General features: G+C 37.0%; 1 protein-coding gene and 1 pseudogene across 1 annotated transcript; one reads left to right on the top strand and one right to left on the bottom strand.

Moving 5' to 3' along the window:
• Nucleotides 1-7303: 7303 nt before the first annotated feature.
• On the top strand, nucleotides 7304-9200 carry LOC129294673 (ethylene-responsive transcription factor CRF4-like). Its single transcript, XM_054933130.1, has one exon. The coding sequence runs from the start codon at nucleotides 7867-7869 to the stop codon at nucleotides 8911-8913; it is 1047 nt and encodes a 348-aa protein (XP_054789105.1). The 5' UTR covers nucleotides 7304-7866; the 3' UTR covers nucleotides 8914-9200.
• A 9130-nt stretch (nucleotides 9201-18330) lies between these two features.
• LOC129294550 (low affinity inorganic phosphate transporter 4-like) lies at nucleotides 18331-22227 on the bottom strand (annotated as a pseudogene).
• Nucleotides 22228-23022: the final 795 nt, after the last annotated feature.

Genomic DNA, 23022 nt, shown 5'->3' with positions numbered 1-23022 from the left:
GAAGTGGAAGCAGGGAGAAAGAAAAAAGCAGAAACCAATGTATTGCATTAATACTAGTGGGCTAGTGGCAAAGAACAAAACCAGTATGCATCACACAAGAATATATTTTAAATAATAACACTTGAAATATTTGAAGAATATATCCAGCCTTCAAAAAAAAAAAAGGCATCACACAAGAGAAAATATATCACTTTTAATTTCTACTATTATCAAAATTAAAGCTAAGAACTGTGTATTTCACTGTCTAGAAATGCCTAACCTTTTTATACACCATATTCCGCACAGAGAGAGAAGACATGATAGTTAATTATCATTTGTATCTTATAACTCAAAGGTATAGTAATATTACAGAATATGCCGTGTCTTCATAACCAAACCTGATTTTAAGGTTCATAGTTATACCTTTTAGTTATGAATGACCGGGGGATCAAGATGGATATGTTCCTTGATTCCTTCATCCACTCTCATTTTGAGGCACAAAATTAAATGTTGAGATTTCTACCAAATCTCCTCCCGGCCAGTTAAATCTTTTTCGGGAGAAAAAAAAAAATAAAGCAAGCATTCCAAACTCCAATTTAATTGGCAAATTATTAGTCAACAAGACCACGAAACCCAAAGCTCAGTTACAACAAATACACGCTTCTTGTTTTATGTTGGATTTCTCAAGAGCAAAGAGGGCCACATCATGTCCACATGGTCAAGCGCACGTGCCTGTATCAAGGAGTCCATAATCGGCGCTGGTAACCGGCGGTGAACAGTGAAATGTCAGTGGGACCCAAACCTTCTCTGTCTTCTACTGATCTGCAGACAATATATCTCTCTGAGGAGCCCCATTTGCTCATTAATATACATTTAAATTACTTAAACAACATATTATATATGCACACTGTATTGAAGGCATGAATTTTGCAGTCACGGCTTTTGTTTGTGGGATATTAACTTCATGGAATATGTTTCAAAAGATATTTTTGTGTGGGATTTGGCGCAACTGATGATGCCACTGTTCATCAACATTTTCATATTTGCACGTCCTACCCACGCTACACTCGAGATCTTTTGCACATATTAGTAAACATGCAGATTAATAAGAAGTGGCTCCAATTCCAGAGAGCGTCACGTGACGTGCTTGAATATGAGTTCTCATTTTATACTGCTATCTTCACGTTCTAATCTAGAATATATATTCACAATCAACCCCGACACTTGTTTAAATTTTTGTTCCTCCGGCCAAATGTGTTCGCATATAACTTTTTCTTCTTTCCTTTTCGTCATTTCTTAACAATATGTACTTTAATTTCTCATCTTCTGATGATTATTTTACTTTTCTTGTCAATGGATTAATTGGTTCGCCTGCAATGCTTCCTCAACAATATTGATCATATATATATAGATGGTTCCATATTTTTATTTTCCCGAAGAATTTAAAAAATAAACGTGAACTAACTTGCGTACATAAAAAATGGAGATGGCAAGAATAATACGAATCTTGCATTGAAACATAAATAATATAAGTTATATATTTATGTGTTTCATTTTTTCTTCTTGTTTAATTTTCGCCATCTCGATCGAAAGAGGGTGTCCAAATTAACGGTGCTAAATTAATGAGAGAGTAGTGTGAGCGGAAATCTAACCCGTCAATTATCAGGATAACTCACTCAAAAATGGGGAACAAACAAAAGGCATAACAATGATGCAAAGCTGTGATTCTTCTGGTTAAATATTACAAAGAAAACAAGAAAAAAAGAACACTTTAACAAAGTAAAACTGTTCCAAGTTCCAAAACTCGTGTGTAAGGGCTTAGAGGCCTGTACGAGAGAGGGAAAAAAATTGACAATGAAAATTAGATTCTTTATTTTGCAAAAAGAATGAATTACAACACACACATATATGCTGCTCTTTTACTTTCGTAGCTTTTTCTTTGGTTTCCCTTCTAGGAAATATATTGACTACGATACCACAGCTAGAGGCAACTCGATATATAGGGTGAAATAAAGTTGAAGCTTTTAAACCAGGGAACGTGTCACCTTTCAGAAATGCTGGATTACCCCCCGAGTCACTGATCAATGAAACAACACGAGGAGGCATGTGAAAGAAATTACGTTGCTGTGTTGCTAAGGAAGGAAATATTCTAGGAACCAGAATGATGCTGTCAAACGGTCGTCATTGCTAGCTGTTGGAGTTTGTCTGACGGACAAAGCATATAAAAATGAGAGGCCATCATGTTTTGCGATGATGATCGATCTGGTTCTGCTAATGGAGCCTTGTGGTTCAAAATTTAAAGACACGGTACGCAGAGTGACGCAGAGAGAGTAAGACACACAGAAAACCAACATCTCTTGCTTCCAAGAGAAGTGAATTTTCTGGGGCGTACGTGTTATTGTTACTGTGCCATGAATTAAATTAATTATCTTTTCAAGTGTCCCCGTTTCGGAGTATATGTTGAATCCCACCACCTGCAGCTCGCTAGCCTTCTTTAAATGTTGCTCCCATGGAAAATCGAGCTGCCTTTGTTCGATCTAACACAACACCACACCACCTACATGGTTAGACCGACATGATAATAAAGTTTCAGAGTTCTGAGCCAGACGGCCCTCCTTTTTAGAACGCATCTTGTTTCATTAGTTTTTTCTTTTGGGATTTATTACCAGCACTTGGGGATTATCATCTGCTCCGCGTTAATGTATGATCGATATACTGACTATTATCTAATAGTAAGTCTGGTTTATTTCCACCACAACAAAAATCTCAAGAGAAACTCTTACACTTCTCTCTCTGGCCCGCCTTGTATATTTCGAGTCATCCTCTATGCTCTTATCATATTCAGGGATGTATATATAATATTATTTTCACAGGGATGGCGGTCAAATTCCATATTATTGACTAAAAACAATGTCACGTACTCTTATGATCTTATATATGTGAATATATACATATGAGAAAGATGAATACATAGTCAGGCCGACCACTAGCAAAAGATTGAATTTCAGAGAAGAAGCTAAGTGAATATAGGCCAGGAAGGGTGATATATATAGATGCAGACAAATGTCAAAAAAAGGATGTACAGTGGTGTGTGGGCGTGTGACGGAGTTAAAGCAAGAAAGGACTATGAAAGATGAAGAGGGCAAGAGTATAAAATACCAAAACAAAACAGCTAGAAACAAATTAATTTGGGGAACTTGGTGTTACTTTGAAATGCAGAGCGCGAGTTGCGGTGGAGATGAGCGTTGAATTAAACATTTAAATATGGATCAAGCTGCACTACTGCACATGTACGTACGGACACACATGTATCCGCTCGTCATATTCATTATACAGGGAGAATCACAATGGAGGCCTTACAATTTTGCCTCTATGTGATTGAAAACTCAAACCATGCACCACATGATATCTATAGATGTATAACATGATGTTTATAGATGCATAAAACAATATTAATTATATTTATTTGCATGTACAACATAATGTTTATAAATGCACAACATGATATCCATGGATATACAACAAAATGGTCATCAATTCTCAAGACAATATCTATATGTGTCCGCGCATGAATATTTAGTTGAGAATATATGAACATTGTGTTGTATATTGTGTGCATTACTTGTTCATTTTACTAAATCTATGGATCAATTAGACATGTATAGACATTGTGTTGTGCATCTATGTACATGATGTTATGCATGAAATGAGTTTTTAAATCACATAAGGGCAAAATTATACTTTCGCTTTCAAGAAAAATTGCAGCAAGGGCCCTTGTGCTTGCAAGAACTTGGGGTCAAGAAGGGGGCACTATATTAAAATTAGCTTGCTCTTCTCCATTAATATGGCCTACTCCTCATTCATTTTAATATATAATGCTCCCTTCGTCCCAAATTATAGAGCACTTTGAAGAAATTTTTCATCCCAAAATATAAGACACTTTGAGTAAATTGAGGTTTCATTAAATGTATTAAATGATGGGTATTTTTAAAAGTTTATATTTTTATTTTGAAAAAATAAGATTGTCAAGTGTATTTAATAAGGTTTATCAGTATGTAAAATTTTATTCAAAAATGTCTTATGATTTGAGATGGAGGGAATATAGTAATAGCTGTTGTTAGGTGAAAGCCTTGGCCTTGATTTTGATGGACACATAACACAAATGATGGGTTGCACAATACGAAGTTGAGGATAACATAGTCAAGATTTGGATAGTTTACGCTAGCTGTGCAAGCATTAGGAAAATTTGGCAAAGTGTCAGGGGCTTTTACTTATGAGCTCATTGTCTATTTATAACAAATGGCAACACCATACTCTCATTTGAATTTGGCACTCGACGCTAATGGGAACAGATAACTATCCATGCTTGTAACCACTTGAAAGTGCTCAATCGTGTGATGTGGTTTAGGTGGGTGAGCGTGAGAAACTCAAGTAGTAGGACGAGTGTGTATAACTTGGTTAGCTTTTCCCAAAGCGCATCATTTCACTTATCTTTGCCTAGTTAGACTACAATTGTGCCACACTCCCTTTCTCTTGTCTTGGGCTTCGCAAACCTTTTGCTTTGGGTTTAGTGTTTTGGATTTGAGACAAACAGTATTACAAATCCTAAACTTATTTATTGTGCAAGTTGTTTCTCCAACTTTTAAAAACAATGTAATATAGCATTTGGCATTAATAAAAGTTAATTTTAACTAATAATTTACTCAAAAATGGTAGAAAAATACTAAAAACTATTAAAAATTACAATAAATTACCCAAAAATAAAAAAAGTAAAAAAATTTATCAATCTTTTTTTTTTGCAATTTTCTGTCATTTTTTTATTAACCAACAATCAAATTTAATCAATATCAGTAGTAAGGGCCATATTAGCATTATTTTAAAAGTTGAATGAACAATTTACACAATAAATAAGTTTAAAATTCATGATATTATCAACTTAAAATTTAAAAGATAATTTGCTCAATTATTCATTAATTTGCCATTGTGACCAAGCTAGAGTCAATATTTTTGGCCCCGGCGGGGGGGAGGGGGCGTAGCGTGTTTTGTTGGGGCGGGAAGCCATAAGTGCACTTATTTTACTGCTAAACATGCACAACAATATGGTTAGGAATTAGGTAGCTACCTGCAAAAATTTTTTATTATTCAAGGTTATTTTATACGTTATTTAAAATTGCCTGGCATTTTATTTTCAAGTTTTATTTGAGTCTTGAATTTGCATGATCTAGACTATGCGTGGTCATGACTATACATTATTAGTTGGTACATAAATGTTAAAATCACTGCTTGCTGGATTTCGTCCAGCATTGGCTTGTAACACACAACAATAAGTGGTCCATGTCAGAAATCAAACTAAATGACATAGCAGAAAATGCAACGTGACGCCATAGACTTTTTATGGCGGGGGTGTTTAATTTTTCTCAGTTTTGCAAAGAACTATACGGCTAAACCAGAAGGCTTTATAGGGGCGGTTGTGTTTTATTTTAACACACGCACACGCACACGCACACACCCCATCTTTATGGTGGGACTATGTGCCTCAATTATTCCCAAAAAAAAAAAAAGCCCCGCAGCGTTGCAATTGGCAAGGACGTGCTGCTCTGTATATAGCTTGAGAAATTATTACCCAGGTGTCATGGAATTATTTTGTTCCAGCAACATTTTTTCTCTCTCTCTTCATTTCTAAAAACCACACACAAGCAACAACCAACTCTCACACTCCATCTCTTCATTTTCTTTAATATGACATATATCACGTGCAGCTTTTAGAACGGGTTATTCTTTTTGATAAAATTAGAACGGGTTATGCTTATTCATTAATAAAATTGTTGCACGTAAGATTTTCTTTCCGACTTCTAAAACAAAAAAATATAATGACGCGTAGCATATTTTGTATGAGTCATGCATAATACTTTTTCAATAATTTACTGCCAGTTTTATTTGCCGTATATTAACAGCATAATATTACAGATAATAATTTAATTTTGTAATTAAGAGACCAAGTTAGAAAAACTCATTCGTGATAAATCAAATTTTAAGAAATGGCCAAACAAATGATTGTATTAAAAATTAATCTCAATTATACAAGCAGCAAATATGAGGATTTTAGCCAAAAAATAGTCATTTTTACGAAGATGAAAATCTTTTTTTTTAAACAAAGTTTTAATTGTCACGTAAAAAAAGAAAAAAAGATCAAATGGATGAGTGCTAGAACAGATGCAGCGAGCCATCAGACCTTCGCACAGAACCGTTGCATTCGGGGCTGGGTCAGTCTTGTAAGAAACAAGTCGTTTAGGCGTGTGGAATAGGCGTGTCTCGAGACTCTACCAGAGATGGAATTATAAAAGGCGGCGAATTCTAGGTTGATGGCAAGCGGCCACGTTAATTATAGCTGTAAAAAGTAAATATACAAAATGCATGGATTTCAATGGGACGACAAAAAATCAAGTTTAAAAACTTTTCACTCCCGGCAAAAATTATTCAAGTGTCTCTAAACATCCCCTGAATCTCATTAACTCATTTTCTCCTTTTCTTTTCTTTAATCCTGACCCCGTATTATTTATTTAAAGGGAATGAGCTACATTTGTGATAAAAGATACCTTCTTAAATCCAAAATATAAATAATTTTTTTAAAAATTTATATATCAATAAAATTCTCATTTTTATAAAAATATACATATATATTTTTATCTTTAATTTAATTATCAATAAATTTTATGATAAGTGAAAGATATATTTATATAAATATTTAAATTAATAAATATAAAGAATAAAATGACAAAAATAATTTTACATGTATTAGTTGGTTTATATTTTGAATCCAAATTAATTTAAGGTAAATGATTGTATTTTTGATTAGTCAAAGCGATTTGACCCACTAACCATAAGGGACCGGGCATCTTGGGTCTCACGTGACTGTTATCACGATGTTCGAGGTTGGATTCATATGATTGCTCACCACCGTTGGATGTAGCCTCATTGGTCCAGATCTCCTCTCAGGGTCCCACTCAGGAAACGTGTCCACATCGTAAGGATGCGGCGGATCGTATCATCATAACTCTGGTGCTATTCCTTCACCGGACTGGAAATTTCCCCACTCCCTCTCCTGCCCTTCTCAACAAAAACACCTTCAATGTTCAAAAGAAACAAATGTGCAAGGGGTGGCATTTCTTCTATTATTTTAATATTTTATGCTTAGAGAGACAAGGGAGAGAGAATATGAATATAATAAATAAGTCTTATGCTGCGAGCGTCCCCATTTGGGATGTTGGGTCCTATAAAAGGGAAATTTCGGTGTTTCGGTCTTCTCAGCAACTAGAGTGTTCTTTCCTAGCTCCTTGGCTCTTGCACTTGCCCATTCAACCGCTAAACACGAGTACTATAAGTCTCCTGAACCAGGGCCACCAAGTCTCCAAGAATCTGCATCTTTCTTCCTTTGTAATTTCCTCTGCTTTTGAATCCCCGGATTTCTCCCGTTAACCCCGACTCTTATACTGAGTTCCAAGGAAAGAGTCGGTCATAGCTGCTCAACCACGGTTCGGATCTTCTCAACATTTCCTTAAAGCCCCTGTCGCTCTGGCTTCAGATTTTAAGGGACCTCCGGTGTTATCTTTTCCGCCCATGATGTGAAAAAGCTCCTGGCTCTTTTCTCTTTATTCCTATCACTCCCTTCCTTTACCGTCTCAGTTTTTAATACTATTTTTGTAGCTTTTGTCCTTCCCTCGCCCACCTTTGCATGTCTTTTTGGCAGATTTCTGAGTAAAATCCCTTTGGAGTGCTCATCATAAAGTTTCTATCTTCTTCTTCACGGTTCTCTTTTTATTCCTGGGGTTGGCCATATTTGTTTCGCCAACACTTGAATCTGTTCGACATAGCATAGAAACAAAAATCATGGTGAAAAGCATCCTATGCAAATACACAGTGCATCACAGCTTTACCAAGAAGCTCGCGAGGCACAAAGGCTCTGATTTAAACAATCCGACAGAGCCGCGAGTCGTACGGATATCCGTAACTGATCCGGATGCCACGGACTCCTCCAGCGACGAGGAAGGAGAGTTTGGTGGTCGACCCAGAGTCAAGCGGTATGTGAACCAGATTGACATCGAGACTAGCGCGAAAAACGGGACCCTCCCGTACAATGCCCGGAAGAGGCTCGGCGGAAGCACGGCAACTTTAAGTCGGCCGGCGAAGGTTTCCACGACCAATAACGGCAGGAAGTTCCGAGGTGTACGGCAAAGACCTTGGGGGAAATGGGCGGCAGAGATCCGAGATCCAGCTAGACGAGTACGGCTGTGGTTGGGGACGTATGATACAGCAGAGGAGGCAGCCATGGTTTACGATAATGCGGCAATCAAGCTGCGAGGACCCGATGCTCTGACGAACTTTGCAACGCCACCGGCGAGGGACAAGGCCGAAGAAGTAGGAGCAGAAATGACAATGAAGCCGGAGATGAAAGTGTCAGTGCAGCCAGAAGCCTCCAGTTCGGGCTACGAATCGGGAGACGATTCTCATAATCTTTCATCGCCGACATCGGTGCTCCAGTTTAGAAGTAATACGAGCGAGGAAACAGAACCAGAAAAGGCGACGGCCTCATGCGGAGAAGAGGACGAAAGAGAAGAAAGAGGGGAAGAGCCATTCGGGGAGTGGGAAGGGGCGACGAACGAGAGGAGGTTGTGGGAGGAAGAGGAGAATTGGAGGATAGGGATGCCGGTATGGGATGACATGTTGAGGAACTTTGAAACGCCAGAATACTCGTCGGTGATGTGGGAAGAGCCATCGCCGTTATATTGGGAAACAACGAGGGTGATGGCGGAGGAGATTGGAGGAGGAGCGGGGGAGACAGATTGGGAGCTAGCGTGCTCGCCATCAGGGATGTGCCAGGTGGACGATTACTTTCAAGACATATTGTTAGGGTCAGATCCTCTGGTGGCGCTCTGAGACTGACACTGTTACTCTCTCTCTCTCTCCCCCCCCTGCCGCAGCCGCCCCACCCTGCGGATTCACTCTGCCGATTTTGTTCCGGTGGCAGAATCCGCTGCTTCCTTTTTTTTTTTTTTTTGGGTTTGTGAGGGTTTGAGTTGAGTTTTTCCTTTGTATGAACCTTGTATTCCTGGCCAGAATTTGGTAAAATTGGTGAATGATGCCAAATAACTAGGGTTGCTGGAGAATGTAAGATATGAACCCCAAATGCATGATGGACTCGTGGAAGTCCTATTGATTGGCGATGCTAGTTTCTTCCGCGCTCAATATCATTAATATGTGCAGAATTTAGTAATTAGTGCATCCAGTTGAAGATTCCATGGGAAAAAGCTTAGAAACAGAATCTTGAATTTGAATTATAATTGTAAATAAAAAATAAAAAAATAAAAAAAGGAGAGGGGCGCGGGAGGTGGCGTTAATGTTAAGTAGGGGCGTAGATTGCGGAGGGTAGGGAAGGGGTATGGATTGGTAATGGGAAAAGAAGGAACAAAGGCAAGCCCTGTAATTGTAGCAAACACTAAAAACAGAACAACCCCAATGAGTCCCTCTTTACATAGGCGCCTGGCCTCTCCACTCTCTTATATTTCTCGCCCTCGTTTCATCTCTTTCTTCGGTTCCTCCCACCACACCCCCCGCCTCCTTTCTTTTCTTTTCTTTTCACGTTCTTCATGTGGTTTTATATCTTTTGTCCCAGAGGATCATTATTCTTCTCTCCACCATCTAATTATACCGGCACTCGGGCACAGCTTATCTCAAGGTTTGTCTGTCCTTAATCTTTCTCCGGAAATGGTGATTTTGTTTTTGGGTCCATCTCAGAAACATGCGGAGCCATCGCATTCATAATTCAACTCTGATATTAAATAACCCGATTGCCCAGCGCATGCAACTATTGGAAATTCTGCCTCTCATTGATTTTATTGTGTTTTATGTCTCTGTGCGATTTCAAAATTTTGATCATTAATGGCATTTATTACTTTCTTGAATGTATTTACTAAAATGCCGTGAATTTTATTGAAAATTTTACTCTCTGGATTTTACTTCGTTTTGCGACGTCGGTATTCAAATTCAACGGGTCAACTTCTTCAAATGCGTTGAAAAGTTTGTGCAGGCAAGCCGAGCAGCCCGTGACGTCTCCCCATCTTTGTTCTCCCTCCTCTCTCGTAGTCTGGACTTGACGCGTCGTTAAAAAATATATAATATTTTTTTAAAATTAAATATTTAAAAATATAATACAGTTTTAATATTTTGAAGGTAATCATTATTTTTTTAAAATAAGTGCTCTTATCAGTGAATAAATTTATATTTATTATAAATTATTTAATGAAGATAAATATAAAAAAATAAAGTTAGTTTTAAAATAAATTACTATTTTATTAAATGATAAAATTTAATTAAAAATATTTTATATTTTTAAACAATAGAGTGTTATTAAGCCAGAGATTTTGGCGAAAACATGAAGAGCTGGTCATGTATTGGGCATTAGGAAGAAGAGAAAACTTGCACCTATCTCGTGTAAGGGGCCAGAGGGGGAACTTAATATTGACCGACAGGAAATGAAAATGAAGATTCCTGGTATCTCTCTCTCTCTCTCTCTCTCTCTCTCTCTCTCTCTCTCTCTCTCTCAGCCGTTGTCCGCAACGGCTCAATCATTTTCTGTTAGGCCGTGTATATTCCGCTTCGAATTTACACAAGGGTCAATTTCAACCAGCCCATTAAAGAAAGTAGACGTGGATGGTTGTGTGGATTTTCGTAGGTAAATGCACATTTATATAAAATTAATAAAATTACAACAAGGTCAAAACATTTAGGCAAATTTCTCATGCATAGCTTTCCTCTTTACTATTATCATAGATCTAAAAACACCGAACAAACTCCTGAAAATTATTAATTAACGTTGGCAATCTCAATTTCCGTCAGAGTAGCGTGGGTTAGCTTGACTACTACTTGAAGAGGGAGGGGGGGGGGAATGAATGAGTGTTGTTAATGGTCATGGGCCGTGGAAGATCGTGGCGGGGGCTTGATGAGTCAAGGGAGGAGCGCCGGAGGATGATTGACGAGGATGCAGGGATGTATGGATCCAGAAATGACAAAGAGAAAACGTGGATCACAGCCCGATTATCTGGAAGCACGAATTCAAAGAGGGAGGTAGGAAATTTGATGCGCGCAATGAGTGATGAGCTCGGAATACAGGCGGGCGTTGAATCCAGTCTTGTGGTACGGGGCATGATTGAGAGCCAAAATGTCCGAGCCTGCCAGCCGTACCCCTCACATGTTTGTGTAGCCATGCACTGTTTTGGTTTTGGAACCATCTTTGGGTGATCATCATAAAAATCAGTACTTGAAACTCATTACGTTTAAATTTAATTTTCATGTTCAAATTTACAGTTTTTAACATATGTTTTTTAAATAAAAATTTATTTTCTAAAAACCTGGCAATCAAGAAATTACCTTTATTTTAGATTATGCATCTATTAGAATAATTTTTAAAAAATAAAAATAAAAATAAAAAATTGTAAATTTAGACTTTTAAAATTAAATTTAAATGATTTAAAGATGACAAACTCTCTACTTATTTGTATGAGAAGCACTAAAATCGGTTCCTTAGTTTTGTCACCTCAGCCTCATCAAGTGTGACAAGAGCACGTTCCTAATCTTCCACAGGGTCCCTACCCTGCCCTGCCCGTTTCTACACGCTCGCTCCAAAAGTCATTGCTTTTTTACATTCCACACACCCTTACTACGTCCCCATCACCATCTCCTAACCACACGCTCACTCTCTTACTCCTGTTTTCAACCCAATTCTGGTTCCAAAACCCTACACTTTGGCAGATCATATGACCTTGATTGATCAGGTAAAGCCTCCTTTCTCCATGTCAAACGAAGATCCTCTCAATTTTGATTTTAATTGCATCCTCAAATAATGCTGAGATCCCCGCGTAATTAATTATGAATAGCACGTACATTTGGAAACTTAATACAAGCAATTAACATTGCCCGCGCAATTTCTTTCTTTCTTAATTAAGGAACGGGTATGATTATATACCCTGACCTCGCGCGTGCTACTCCTGTTACCAGTCCCATGTATATGTGTGTATATCTATAATCGACAGTCATATAATTAGTCAACAGTCACACACAGACACACACACATGTATGTATGTATGTATATTGAACGAGTTTCTTTTTAACTGATGAAGAAATTAATTTTTATAACAAATTTTTTTAATTAATAACATTGACACTTTAGAATCCTTTTTTTCTGATTTAATTGGATAAATATATGCTAGTGCTTGGGCTAATAATAAAACAACGCTCAATTACAACTTAAAAGTATGAAAGAGGAAACGACAGGCCTAATAAGTCTTTTATCTAGACAGAGCTCGATCCATTTAAAAGGAGAGTTTTTGAACTGGGTTAGTATTCAGTCGTGAAAAAAATATAATCCATAAGATTCAAAAAGATTAATCCAATAAAACTATTATTTAAACATGGAACTGTTACTAGAACATGCCTTAAATCTTACAAGACTATGCTCAACAAGAGTAGATATTTTGACACTATGCAATCAATCTCCTTGTTTCATAGGCATAATGGCTCTAGACCAACATTATAAATAAAGCTTCGAAGAGGAAAGAAAATAACAACCAACAATTAACAACTCATTCAAACACTTCACTGCTCAGATTATCTTCTACTTTGTGTTTATAATTTAGTTCTTATTTCAATTCCTTTTTTGTAATTCAATTTTAGTAATCAAACTATATTTTTTCAATTACCCTTACATTTTTACATTTGAGTAAATTGAGATAACAGAACCTATGGACCTTTTACTTACATTTGAGACTTTGTATTTCTGACACATTTGGTAATCATTCAAAACCATGAATAATTAGTTATAAAAGATTAAGTGCCCGCGTCTTCTGTGTGTTACAAAAGAAAATTTGTGGGAAAACTCTGGGGAGGGGAAGGAAAGCTAGTCTTTAATTTGTGGAGGGCAGGAAAGTAGATCATGTAGGAGTGGCCGAGTGGGAAAAGCATATGGAGCTTAGAGCATTGGTAGCAAAGAGACAAAAAGACAGAAGAAGAAGCGACGATGGGAAAAGAGATAGAAATATAGTAGAAAATCACCCTACCATAATTGCTGACCATAAATTTCTTCATGTTCCGAAAATATATAGCTGTCGCCTGCCTGTTCATATATCCGTATTCATCCCGTTTGGTCCCCCGTGACCATTTCACTGCCTACTTCATTTCACGCTTTTAATTTCCTATCCTGAACATACATTTTCATTTCAATTTAACCTTCCATCCGCCATAACAACTGAATTACTAATTAAAGCTTGCTATTTCTCTGCTTTTGCAGGCCACACGCATAATTTTAAACTCTTTTTTTATGGGGAAATTTTATTTATATTCTCAAACTATTTTTGACGGCACACCTAAACATGAAGTGAGAAAAAAATAGTGTCAAAATGGCCTCGATACAAATCCAAATTAAAATCGTCAAATAAAACCGAATCGAGTGCTGGGTCTTCATAAGTAAAGGGCAACTGGGCAAGTTATTTAAAGGGGCAGGGGTGCAGAAACTTCATTGTGTTTTCGGAAAGCCAGTCATGTGGTGATGGTCAGGAAAAATAAAAAATAAAAAAAAAGCATTAGTCATGGTGTGACACGAGACCCTCTCCTTATTATGTAGTACTAGTACACTGTAAACCATAATGCGCTCAGCTCTATGCACAACAACATCCTGCCCCGAATCATAACTCTATCATTGCATTCATTTTAAAATAAATATTCTGCTCACTATGTTATTATTATTTGTCCTGCCCTGGTTTCACCGTGTTCGTCTCCAATTACGCGTACGTGAACGTGAGATGTAAATAGATTCACCATACTTACCTCAATTTACTCGGCGTCCGCCAGATTTTGTACTGCTCTGTCTCTCTCCCTGCAGTCTCGGTTGGTTTTCACTTTTACTTCTTATCGTTGCAGCAGCGTATGTCATAACTTGGGTGTCATGATAACCTTTTCCCCAACAACACTTCAGATAAAAGTATTGATTATTGACCTGGGAGTTGATATTTTTGGTACTGTTAAATTTATAACAACAACCACTTTTGTTCCCTTTTAGTAATTAACTATATATAATTATATATCCTGCGCCCATCCCATCCTTGATAATGTTCCTCCTAATCCCCTTCACCGTCCAGTTAGTCTGATGCTGATTAAGTGTTCCTGTCCCTCTGTTCCAGTAGTTGTCACGCAGAAGCACGCAACTTGAGCGCCTAATAAATGTATAGGATAATGTCTTCTTTTTCTCGCCCCGTGCCCCCTCCGAACAAATAATAATCATTTCAATAAACAATATCTAAATATTTCCGGTTTCAGAACGACTTCTCATTCCATGTTGGGTTCCATTTCTAGCACTGGTCATGAACTGACGGTGATGATGAATCCGTTGAATTCTACATACAACGATAAAATGCCAATAACGGTAACAAGAACAACAAAGAAAAGTAACGCAATGATTATATGCATTGGAAGAAAACAGAATTGTTGATGGGGAAATCTGGTTGGAGCAAGTCAACCAGGCTGAGGCTCTCTCAGAGAGTAGTGGTTGCCACATATTGATGAGAAGTTCATGAGCCACAATAAACTCTGAATATATCAGAAAAGTCTCGAGCAAAAAAGCCGAAGCTACATTAAATAGTGTTGGGTTGCAGGCGCAAAAACTTGCAAACAATAGGTTAAAGGAAAAGAGCACTAAGTAATATAATGTACGAACGTGTTCAAACTTTGGGGCTGTAAGCTGCTATACTTTTAAAGAAATTGTGATCGGTGTTGCTTCTGAAGATCCCAAGGTTAGTGGTACTCACTTCCTAAACTCAACCGTGAGATTACATTCACAACTTACAATGAAATTGTGGTAATTGCAAGTTTTCCCGAAATATGTGGTGGTGGTTCATAATGTCCCTCTTGTAATCTGAACGAGAAAGGAGTCCACTTGCAGCTGTAGCCGAGTGTAAACGACGGCCGTTGCAGGCTTTTAAATTGATGTTTTGATCAATAAGAGGGATGAGGAGCAAAATGAAAAATGCAAATGAATGAACTGTTCAAGCCAACTTGCACTCTCTAGCTAGCTATCTGTAACTCTTTTATATTCTGTGGCAGCGTTGTAATGGAATTGAATAAAGAAAGACAACATTGAACTGCCAAATCCTGCTGTTTTTGCCCCGTCGCAGCCACCCCTTGTGACGTTTCAGGACAAATTTTGGTCGGTCCCCCCTTCATGTCTCTTTCTCATATGCTTTCAATTCGTCCTTTCTTCAAAACCAAGCGCTTTAACGTCTTATAAGATGTATTTTCAAAACCATGCATGCCAAAAAGCAAAATATAACTCGCTTCTCTTCCAGTTAACACATTTTGAATTAGATTGAGATTTCGGATTGAATATGTCTCACTCATTAATTGTTTTGCAGCCCATGAAGAATCGAAAATTAGAACTTTATATTGGCGGTTCTAATTATGTTTGCGTACGTTAACAAAAGGTGAGAGAGAGAGGAGAGAATGAGAATATTGTAAATAAAGAATAGATATGAATGGAAGATTGAGAATGGCGATGGTGGAAGAGAGTGGAAAACGAGAAGGCCCGGGGGTGAGTGGCGGCTTCCTACGATTGGGCCTCGTGAAATCACCAGCGTACAGGGAGGTTGGTCCCCCCAGAGATCAGAGACCCTACTCGCCAACAAAATCATTCAGCATCCCAGCCTCCACCTCACGTATCATTCATTTCACTACCTACTGCAAATTTCGACACTCATCCCTCTTTTTTTCTTCAAAATCCAAACGCTGCCTTAATCAACACAATTGGGCAGTCACTGTTTATCCTTCACTTGTATGGAATCCTTCTGTTGGGGCCCACCAAATCTCGTCCATGTTCTTTTGACCTTTTTAGCCAAATGAAAATTGATTGATTCTCTCTCATCGTCTGCCGTCTCACCAAATCACCAGTTTTTTTTTTTTAAACAAAAAAAAAACGAAGAAGAAGAAGAAGAAAGGAAAACAAACTGTTTCCCCCATTAGCAGAATAATTTTATTCGGGGGAGCGTGCATTCCATTGAACAGCAGAAAGACAAGGGAGTAGGGGGAGCACGTGAAATACGCATGGGAGTTCTGTAGTTGCACTTGAGTTACCACATGATGAGAGGAAGGCCTACGTGGCAGGGAAGAGGGGTGAGTCATGGTGATTATCAGCGAACACGTGGCACGTCATATTAATAGATGTCATGTGGAGGGGGGCCCACACTTGAATCTGGTAGTCGCAATCAGCAGCCGACAGGGTTGGGGGGGAGGGGAGGAAGGAGAGAGAATGGGCGAGGCATTGATTTGATTTCAAGATTCATGTGAAGACTGTCTGAGCAAAACCTACGAGCCTCCACGCGTTCCCATTGTGTATATCATTCGACAAAATACCTTGTTCTTTAAGGTTTCCCAGGCTTTTGTTGCGTATATCATATGAATCGGGTGTGATTTGGATCTCCCAAATACATCGAACGAAGTGGGTAGATATTTTTTAAAAAATAGTATGGATTTCGCTCATGTGCGCGCGCGCCACCTTTAATTTGTGTGTGCGTGTCTCGACACTACAAAATGTTTAGATACAAGTAGATAGATGGAAGCGGGCATGTGAGCGTGAAATACGTCGAGCATATTTCCTCCGCTCGAACAAAAATCAGCGATACACCTTTGGAAAACAATCATTAAAGGATTACAAGACAAGGAAGAGTGATTTTTGAAACGTAGTACGTTCATGCATGGGGCATCCAATGGGAAGTGGAAGTGTCAAGAAAGAAGGGTGAATATGATGATGAGTTTAAATGTGTTGCGTGCTTTTACAACTCAGCACTTTGCTCGCGTAGTCAAAAAAAGGTCGTAAAGGACAAAGGGCATAACCAAAACTTTCCAACATTAATCCCACTTCTGATCGAGTAATAATAATCAAGACATATGACATGACCCCTATTGTGTTTCTGACTTGGCTTTTATTTAATTAGCTGTTTCCAACGTTGGTGGTCCTTCCTTGATGATACAATTGGTGCACGATCGAACTATTTTTCTGTTAAGGCGTCCACATCGTATTGTTGCACGAGGATGGAGGTGGCCCATTGTTCATGATTCTCGTGCTTCCTTATCCTTCCATGGGATTCATTTCTCATTCTCAACTACGAGCATGTGCATTATACACTTGTTGGCACTTGACATATTCATTGTTACTTACAAATTATAACAAACCTGCGTCGATTTGTCGGCATCCATCCCATCCCTCTTTATATACACGGTCAGAACCACTTGAGCACAAAATAACAAACAGTAAACTAACTCTAAACCTGATTACAACTAATTACTGACGTGGACAAGTAGTTACACTAATAATGGCTTCGTTTTTTTTTATAGCTTTTTTCAATGATTTCTTCATGGTTTACAAATCAAAATGCTTCACTTGCATTCATGAATTCCTTGCGGGCTGCTGAGATGAGATCACTCCCTCTCCACTCCAGTCAGCAAAAGTCGTAGATTATTTTGGGGGTCCGCGAGCCATTTTGGTCTTCCCAGTGGACTTACTGAGACCCCATGCAAATCTCAGGCCCAAAATGATACCGGCCAACCATTACGATTCTGGATTGTCCGCGATGAAATAATATCAAAGCAATGATTATTTTTCGAGGACAGGTTTTTGTCTTTCTTGATTTTTTATTTTTCAGAGCAAAATTAAGTCATGGTGATTTTTATTTCAATAATAATACAGCAGTAAGAAATTATTGTCATCCTAATCCCTAATCTTCGATATGCTGACTTTCTAACTCTTTTTGTACTTTATAATTTGCAGTATGTGGTAATTTTAACTCTTAACTGCTCTCTGGGACCAGAGTTAGTAGTGTTGAAGAGGAGTTTCTGGTGCAGCATTATCGCGCCTGATGTGGCGCAATAGTTCCTTGATCTTTCTTTTTTTGTTTTTTTTGGTTGGTAGAACGTTTCCTTGATCTTAATTAGCATGAGTGCTTCAGATGGGATGGAGAAGGCTGGCCTGGCAATAGTACAGATTCGGGTTAGGCCTCTCCATGGCCTGTTGGCTACTGTGGCGCCGTCGCGGTGAAAGGATTTTTCAGAACAAGACGATTCCAAATGCCTTGATCGATGCTCAAATCAAAGCCCCTATTTGTTAAACATCAATATATATATGTACATACATATATATATATATATATATATAACTAAGCTTCTGAAACTGTTGCGCATTAATTATTTATCGGAGTCGTAAACTAATTGCATTGATTTGGGTGTGGCACTTTCTTATGGATGAAGCCGGTGGATGGATCAGTGCTTTGCAAAAGTCTCAGAGTAAGGTCCCTGTTGGCAAGTCACCACCTTGGTATTCGGTGACAAAGTAGGGTCGGCGTCTCTCCCATCCTCGACGAAGATTTCCTCAAGAGACCACCCTTTGGTTTCAATCACCAAGAAGGAGAAGCAAAACCCTAAAAAGTTAGCCACGACTAGTATCTTCATCGCCATCTTTATCCTCCCTACATCCCTGTCCTGCATGAAATTCTACAATCCAAATGCTCCTACCATTGCCCCTGCTTTCCTCAACGTGGCACTCAGCACGTGACATGTGGACCTCACTCTTATTGGGAATAACTCTAAGGTTAAGGCTGAAGTTTGTGAAGAAGAACGTCAGCTCGTACAACAAAGCGAACATGTCTTTGTTATTCTTCATGAAATTGCATTTCACACTTATCACGAACATGAAAAATGACATCATGAAGAACCTAATCAATTGGATCTTGAAGCGCCCTAGATTTTTTATGAAAGCCATGGTGAACCAATAACTCGAGGACACCCCAAGTAGGGAAATCACGAATATGGCATGTGACATCTTGTACACTTCTCACAAAGTATTCATGTCTGCCTTCAACTTGACCAAGCCCATAGTCAAGAAAATATCCTTCTAGGTTAAATTTTGGTTGTAAAACGCAATGTCCAGCAAGAACCACGTGTAACATCCCAATTTAAATTTTAATAGTTAATTTGGGTTAATAGAAATTTTAAAAATATTTAGAGGTAAGCAAATTAGTAGAAAATGATTATTAAATCTAACTTAGGATATAATTCTAAATTAAATTTTTTTAAAAAAATTATTAATTAATTAATTAAAAAATATTATTAAATTATTATTATTATTATAAAAAAAAGAGAAAAGGTATGAATAGAAAATAAAAGGGAAGAAGAAGAAGAAGAACAAAATTGCTTTCGGCGCGGCATGCAATAATCACACATATAAAATAATAAAAAAGAGAGAAGAGAGAGGAAAGGGAAAAATAATAATAAAAAATATTGGAACCCACATTCATTTTTAAAAGCCACCGTTCTCTTCTCATTTTCCTTCATTTCCTTCCTCTTTCGTGTGCGATCAGAGAGAGCGTCTGTGAGCGTGAGTTGCCGGTGCGAAAGATCTAAATTTTTAATGTAAGAGTTTTTAATAGGATATTTAGGGTGTGATTTTAAGCTTTTCAAGACTAAGTAAGTGTTTCAAAAAAAAATTTTAGTCATCCTTCCTCTTTGGTTTCTGATTTTGTGGTGGTAGAAAATTTAGGATCTGGAAGAGGGATAAATTTATGTTGAATAAATATGGTTTATGAGGTTGTTAGTAGTATAATAAATGTTCTAGAGTATAAATTTATTGATGATCTTTGAATTTGTGGCTTATGGGTCAAATTCTAAACTAGATCTGAAAATATATGTTGATTTATTGAGGTTTAGATGATTATTTGGGATAAAAATGAATTATTATGGCTATAGGATTATGATTCTAAGCTAGAGACTCAATTTTTAATTTTTGGATATTTTATGTACGAATTTATGAAATAAAAAGAAAATTTTGATAATAGAAATTAGTTTAGAAGTTAATTTTTAGATTATTAATGTTTATTGATAATTAAAAGAGGAGTTAAAAATTTTTACTTAATAGTATTAACTCTAGATTTGTATTAAGATTGAGATTAGGAATTATGTTATATTTTTAATTCTATTATTAGAATTATTTTATTAGTTTCAAAAAAAATTGAAACTAATATTTATAAATAATATGTTATTTGTAGATTGTATTATTGGTGAAGATTGTGGTGGGAGAGAAATTGTAAGGAATAATTTATTGAAAAAGCCACGAGATAATCATGCTTTTAATTTGTGATTAGTGTTACTTCATGTTAATTAGGTGATTATTGAGAAAATTATGAATTTTGTAATATTGTATAATTGTGCAATATTATTATGAATTTATTTGATTATTATGGAAGTGTTGGGAGATTTACTATTGTTGTTGTATTTATGTGCCATGTGGTAAGTCCCTATTGGAGCTCAATAGGTGGCTTGTAAGGGCTCGGGTTAATCTACCTTTGGCCGGGTAATTTAGCACCGAGTGAGGGCTACGGCTCGAGGTTAATGGAGGGATATAAGGATGGTTGTTTGTGTGTATTGTAATGTTTCTTATATTTTGTTGGAATTATATTATTTTTGGTTCCCACTTAGTAAGCACACACTTAACTGTTTATACACATTATCATAAATTAGTATTGGTTACTGGGACTTTTAAGTCTCATTATGTGATTAACAATTTTCAAGAGAAGAGCCACGAGTGACACGTGGAGGAGTCCCAGAGGCTTAGTGGCATAGATCCACTATCTCTTTTGGGTATTTGATTTATGATTTATAATGTGTTATATTGCCAATATTAGGACTTTTTGTTTATTAACAATTATATGAATATATAAATGTAATCATGCCTTTCAAACTATTTCTATTTTTGGTACACTTTGGATGACTGTAATTTTAATATTTAGTTTACTTTGGATTGGTTAAAATAGCATGATTATAAGGCCAAATAACTGGCTTGTTTTGAAAATTTACTAAATTAGTTATTTTACTTGTTGGGAGTATAAGGATGGACAAATGTGATTTAGTTTACTTGTTGGGAGCATAAGGATGGACAAATGTGATTTAACCTAATGGCATGTGGGAGGTAAAAATTTAGCTGAAATGTTGTATTGTGCGAGTTGAAGCCAATTATAAAATATTTTTATATTGAAATTATTGATATAAAATGTGTTGGGTGGCTGTAACCCAATTATGATTAAGTTAAATTTATTTAAAAAAAATTTGGTGTGTTACACCACGTGCTCATGGTTCCAATTAGATGACACTCATTTCTCGCAAAGAACTCATTAGACCATAGTGAGTACCGTTGGTAGCTTTGAACTAAGCTAGCCTATCCTGCTCCTATTGGATTTCAATGTCTATCACCCTAGCCATGTTGACGTCAGCTTGTTTTGCATTACCTTCTATTAGGGTCGTATAGGGCCCTGTATGTCTCCGGCATCCTCATTGGCCAGTAGAACATTAATGCTGCTAGAATAACTTTAACTATTAGAACTAATCTCTACAGGTAGTTATATGCGAGTGGGATTGATGATATTTTGTTCTCGTTTTACGTTAGGGTCAAGTTGTTGGTCAAGAAAAAGTAAGATAACATCATGGCCACTGATTCACTAAATATAATTCCAACACCTTATATGGTGAAAACAACAGTGATGAAAGCCCCAGGAGTTCTTTTGTTAGTGTATTTGGACATGGTGGTTACAGATAGAGAATAGTCACCACTAATACTAAAGCCTAACTAGAACCTAAAGAAGCAGGGGATCGTCAAGACAGAGTGGGGAGAAGGCCAATGAGTTTTTCCCAACTCGTGGTATCTATCAAGTAGACCTATTATCTCTATATTTATTTTTTATAGCTGTTAAAAAACATGGGCACATGATTCAATTTAAGGTGCAGTCTGGAAATTTGCTTCCTTTTAGATTGCATGAGAAAGGTACAATCATTTATTTTTTGCTAATGATCTTATTATATTTGTAGAAATAAACATCGAGCAAGTAGGTATCATTAAAGCTACTTTGGATGATTTTTGTGCTATTTCTGGTGAAAAGGTTAATGCTGCTAAATCTCATATTTTCTTTTTCACAAAATGTTAACCATAACTAAGTCTTTAAGTTGAGTGAATTTTTGGGCTTTTTGCCAACGAATAATTTGGGCAAGCATTTGGGTATGCTCGTACAACATGAGAAAGTTTCTAAGTCTACATACTAGTTCATTATTGATAAAATGGACAAACAGTTATCTACTTAGAAAATGAACAGCCTCTCTTTGGTACCTCGACATACACTTGTACAATTAATTATCGTGGCTGTGCTGTTATATGCCATGTAAACTGTTCCCTTGCCAGTTTCTACTTGTACGGAGATTGATAAATGATGTAGGAGTTTTCTTTAAGGTAGTAGTTTGTTCCATCATAAAGTGCATTTGGTGGCTTGGGATAGAGTGTATAAGCATAAGAAAGAGGGTGGTCCAAGGCTATAACTGACTAAAGTACAAAACAACGCCTTCATGCAAAAGCTTGGTTGAGGTTTGATTTATCATAAGGATAATTTATGGGTCAAGTTCATTCGAAAGAAGTATAAATGTGGTTCGGATATCATTGTAACATCACAAAAATTATTCCCATGATTTATTAATCTAATGAAAGGTAATTATATAAATTTAAGTATAATTAAGTTTGAGGATAGTTAGAGATAGTTATTGGATTTGGCTTTAGCTTTTGAATTAGGTTGGAAAGTAAATTGGGTTATCCAGGTTCAAATTGTAGAGAAAAATTAAATTTTTAGCCTACTGTGTGTTATGATACAACATAAAAATTTATATTGTGGTATAATTTCTTGAACCAGTTTTTTTAAAAAAATGCAAAAACAGTCCAAACTAGTGGTAAAGACTAGGAAACAAAGAAGGTATGACCAAGAGAGTATTTTCTTTGCAAGGGCATCAACTTTTGGATATTTTAGAGATGTTTGAAGCTTAGTTTTACATAGATATGCCTTCTTTATTTCTTCTTATTCTCTCTACATGTTTTGAAAGTAAAATTTAAGGTTTAAAGATGATGATTTTCAAAGTTAAGGTTAT

Source organism: Prosopis cineraria, unplaced genomic scaffold, assembly GCF_029017545.1.
Source record: "Prosopis cineraria cultivar Desert tree isolate PC_DT_omini unplaced genomic scaffold, ASM2901754v1 PC15, whole genome shotgun sequence".
Taxonomy (NCBI): Eukaryota; Viridiplantae; Streptophyta; class Magnoliopsida; order Fabales; family Fabaceae; genus Prosopis; species Prosopis cineraria.
The sequence above is the reverse complement of the archived record's forward strand: the minus strand, read 5'-3'. Positions and strand labels throughout refer to the sequence as shown.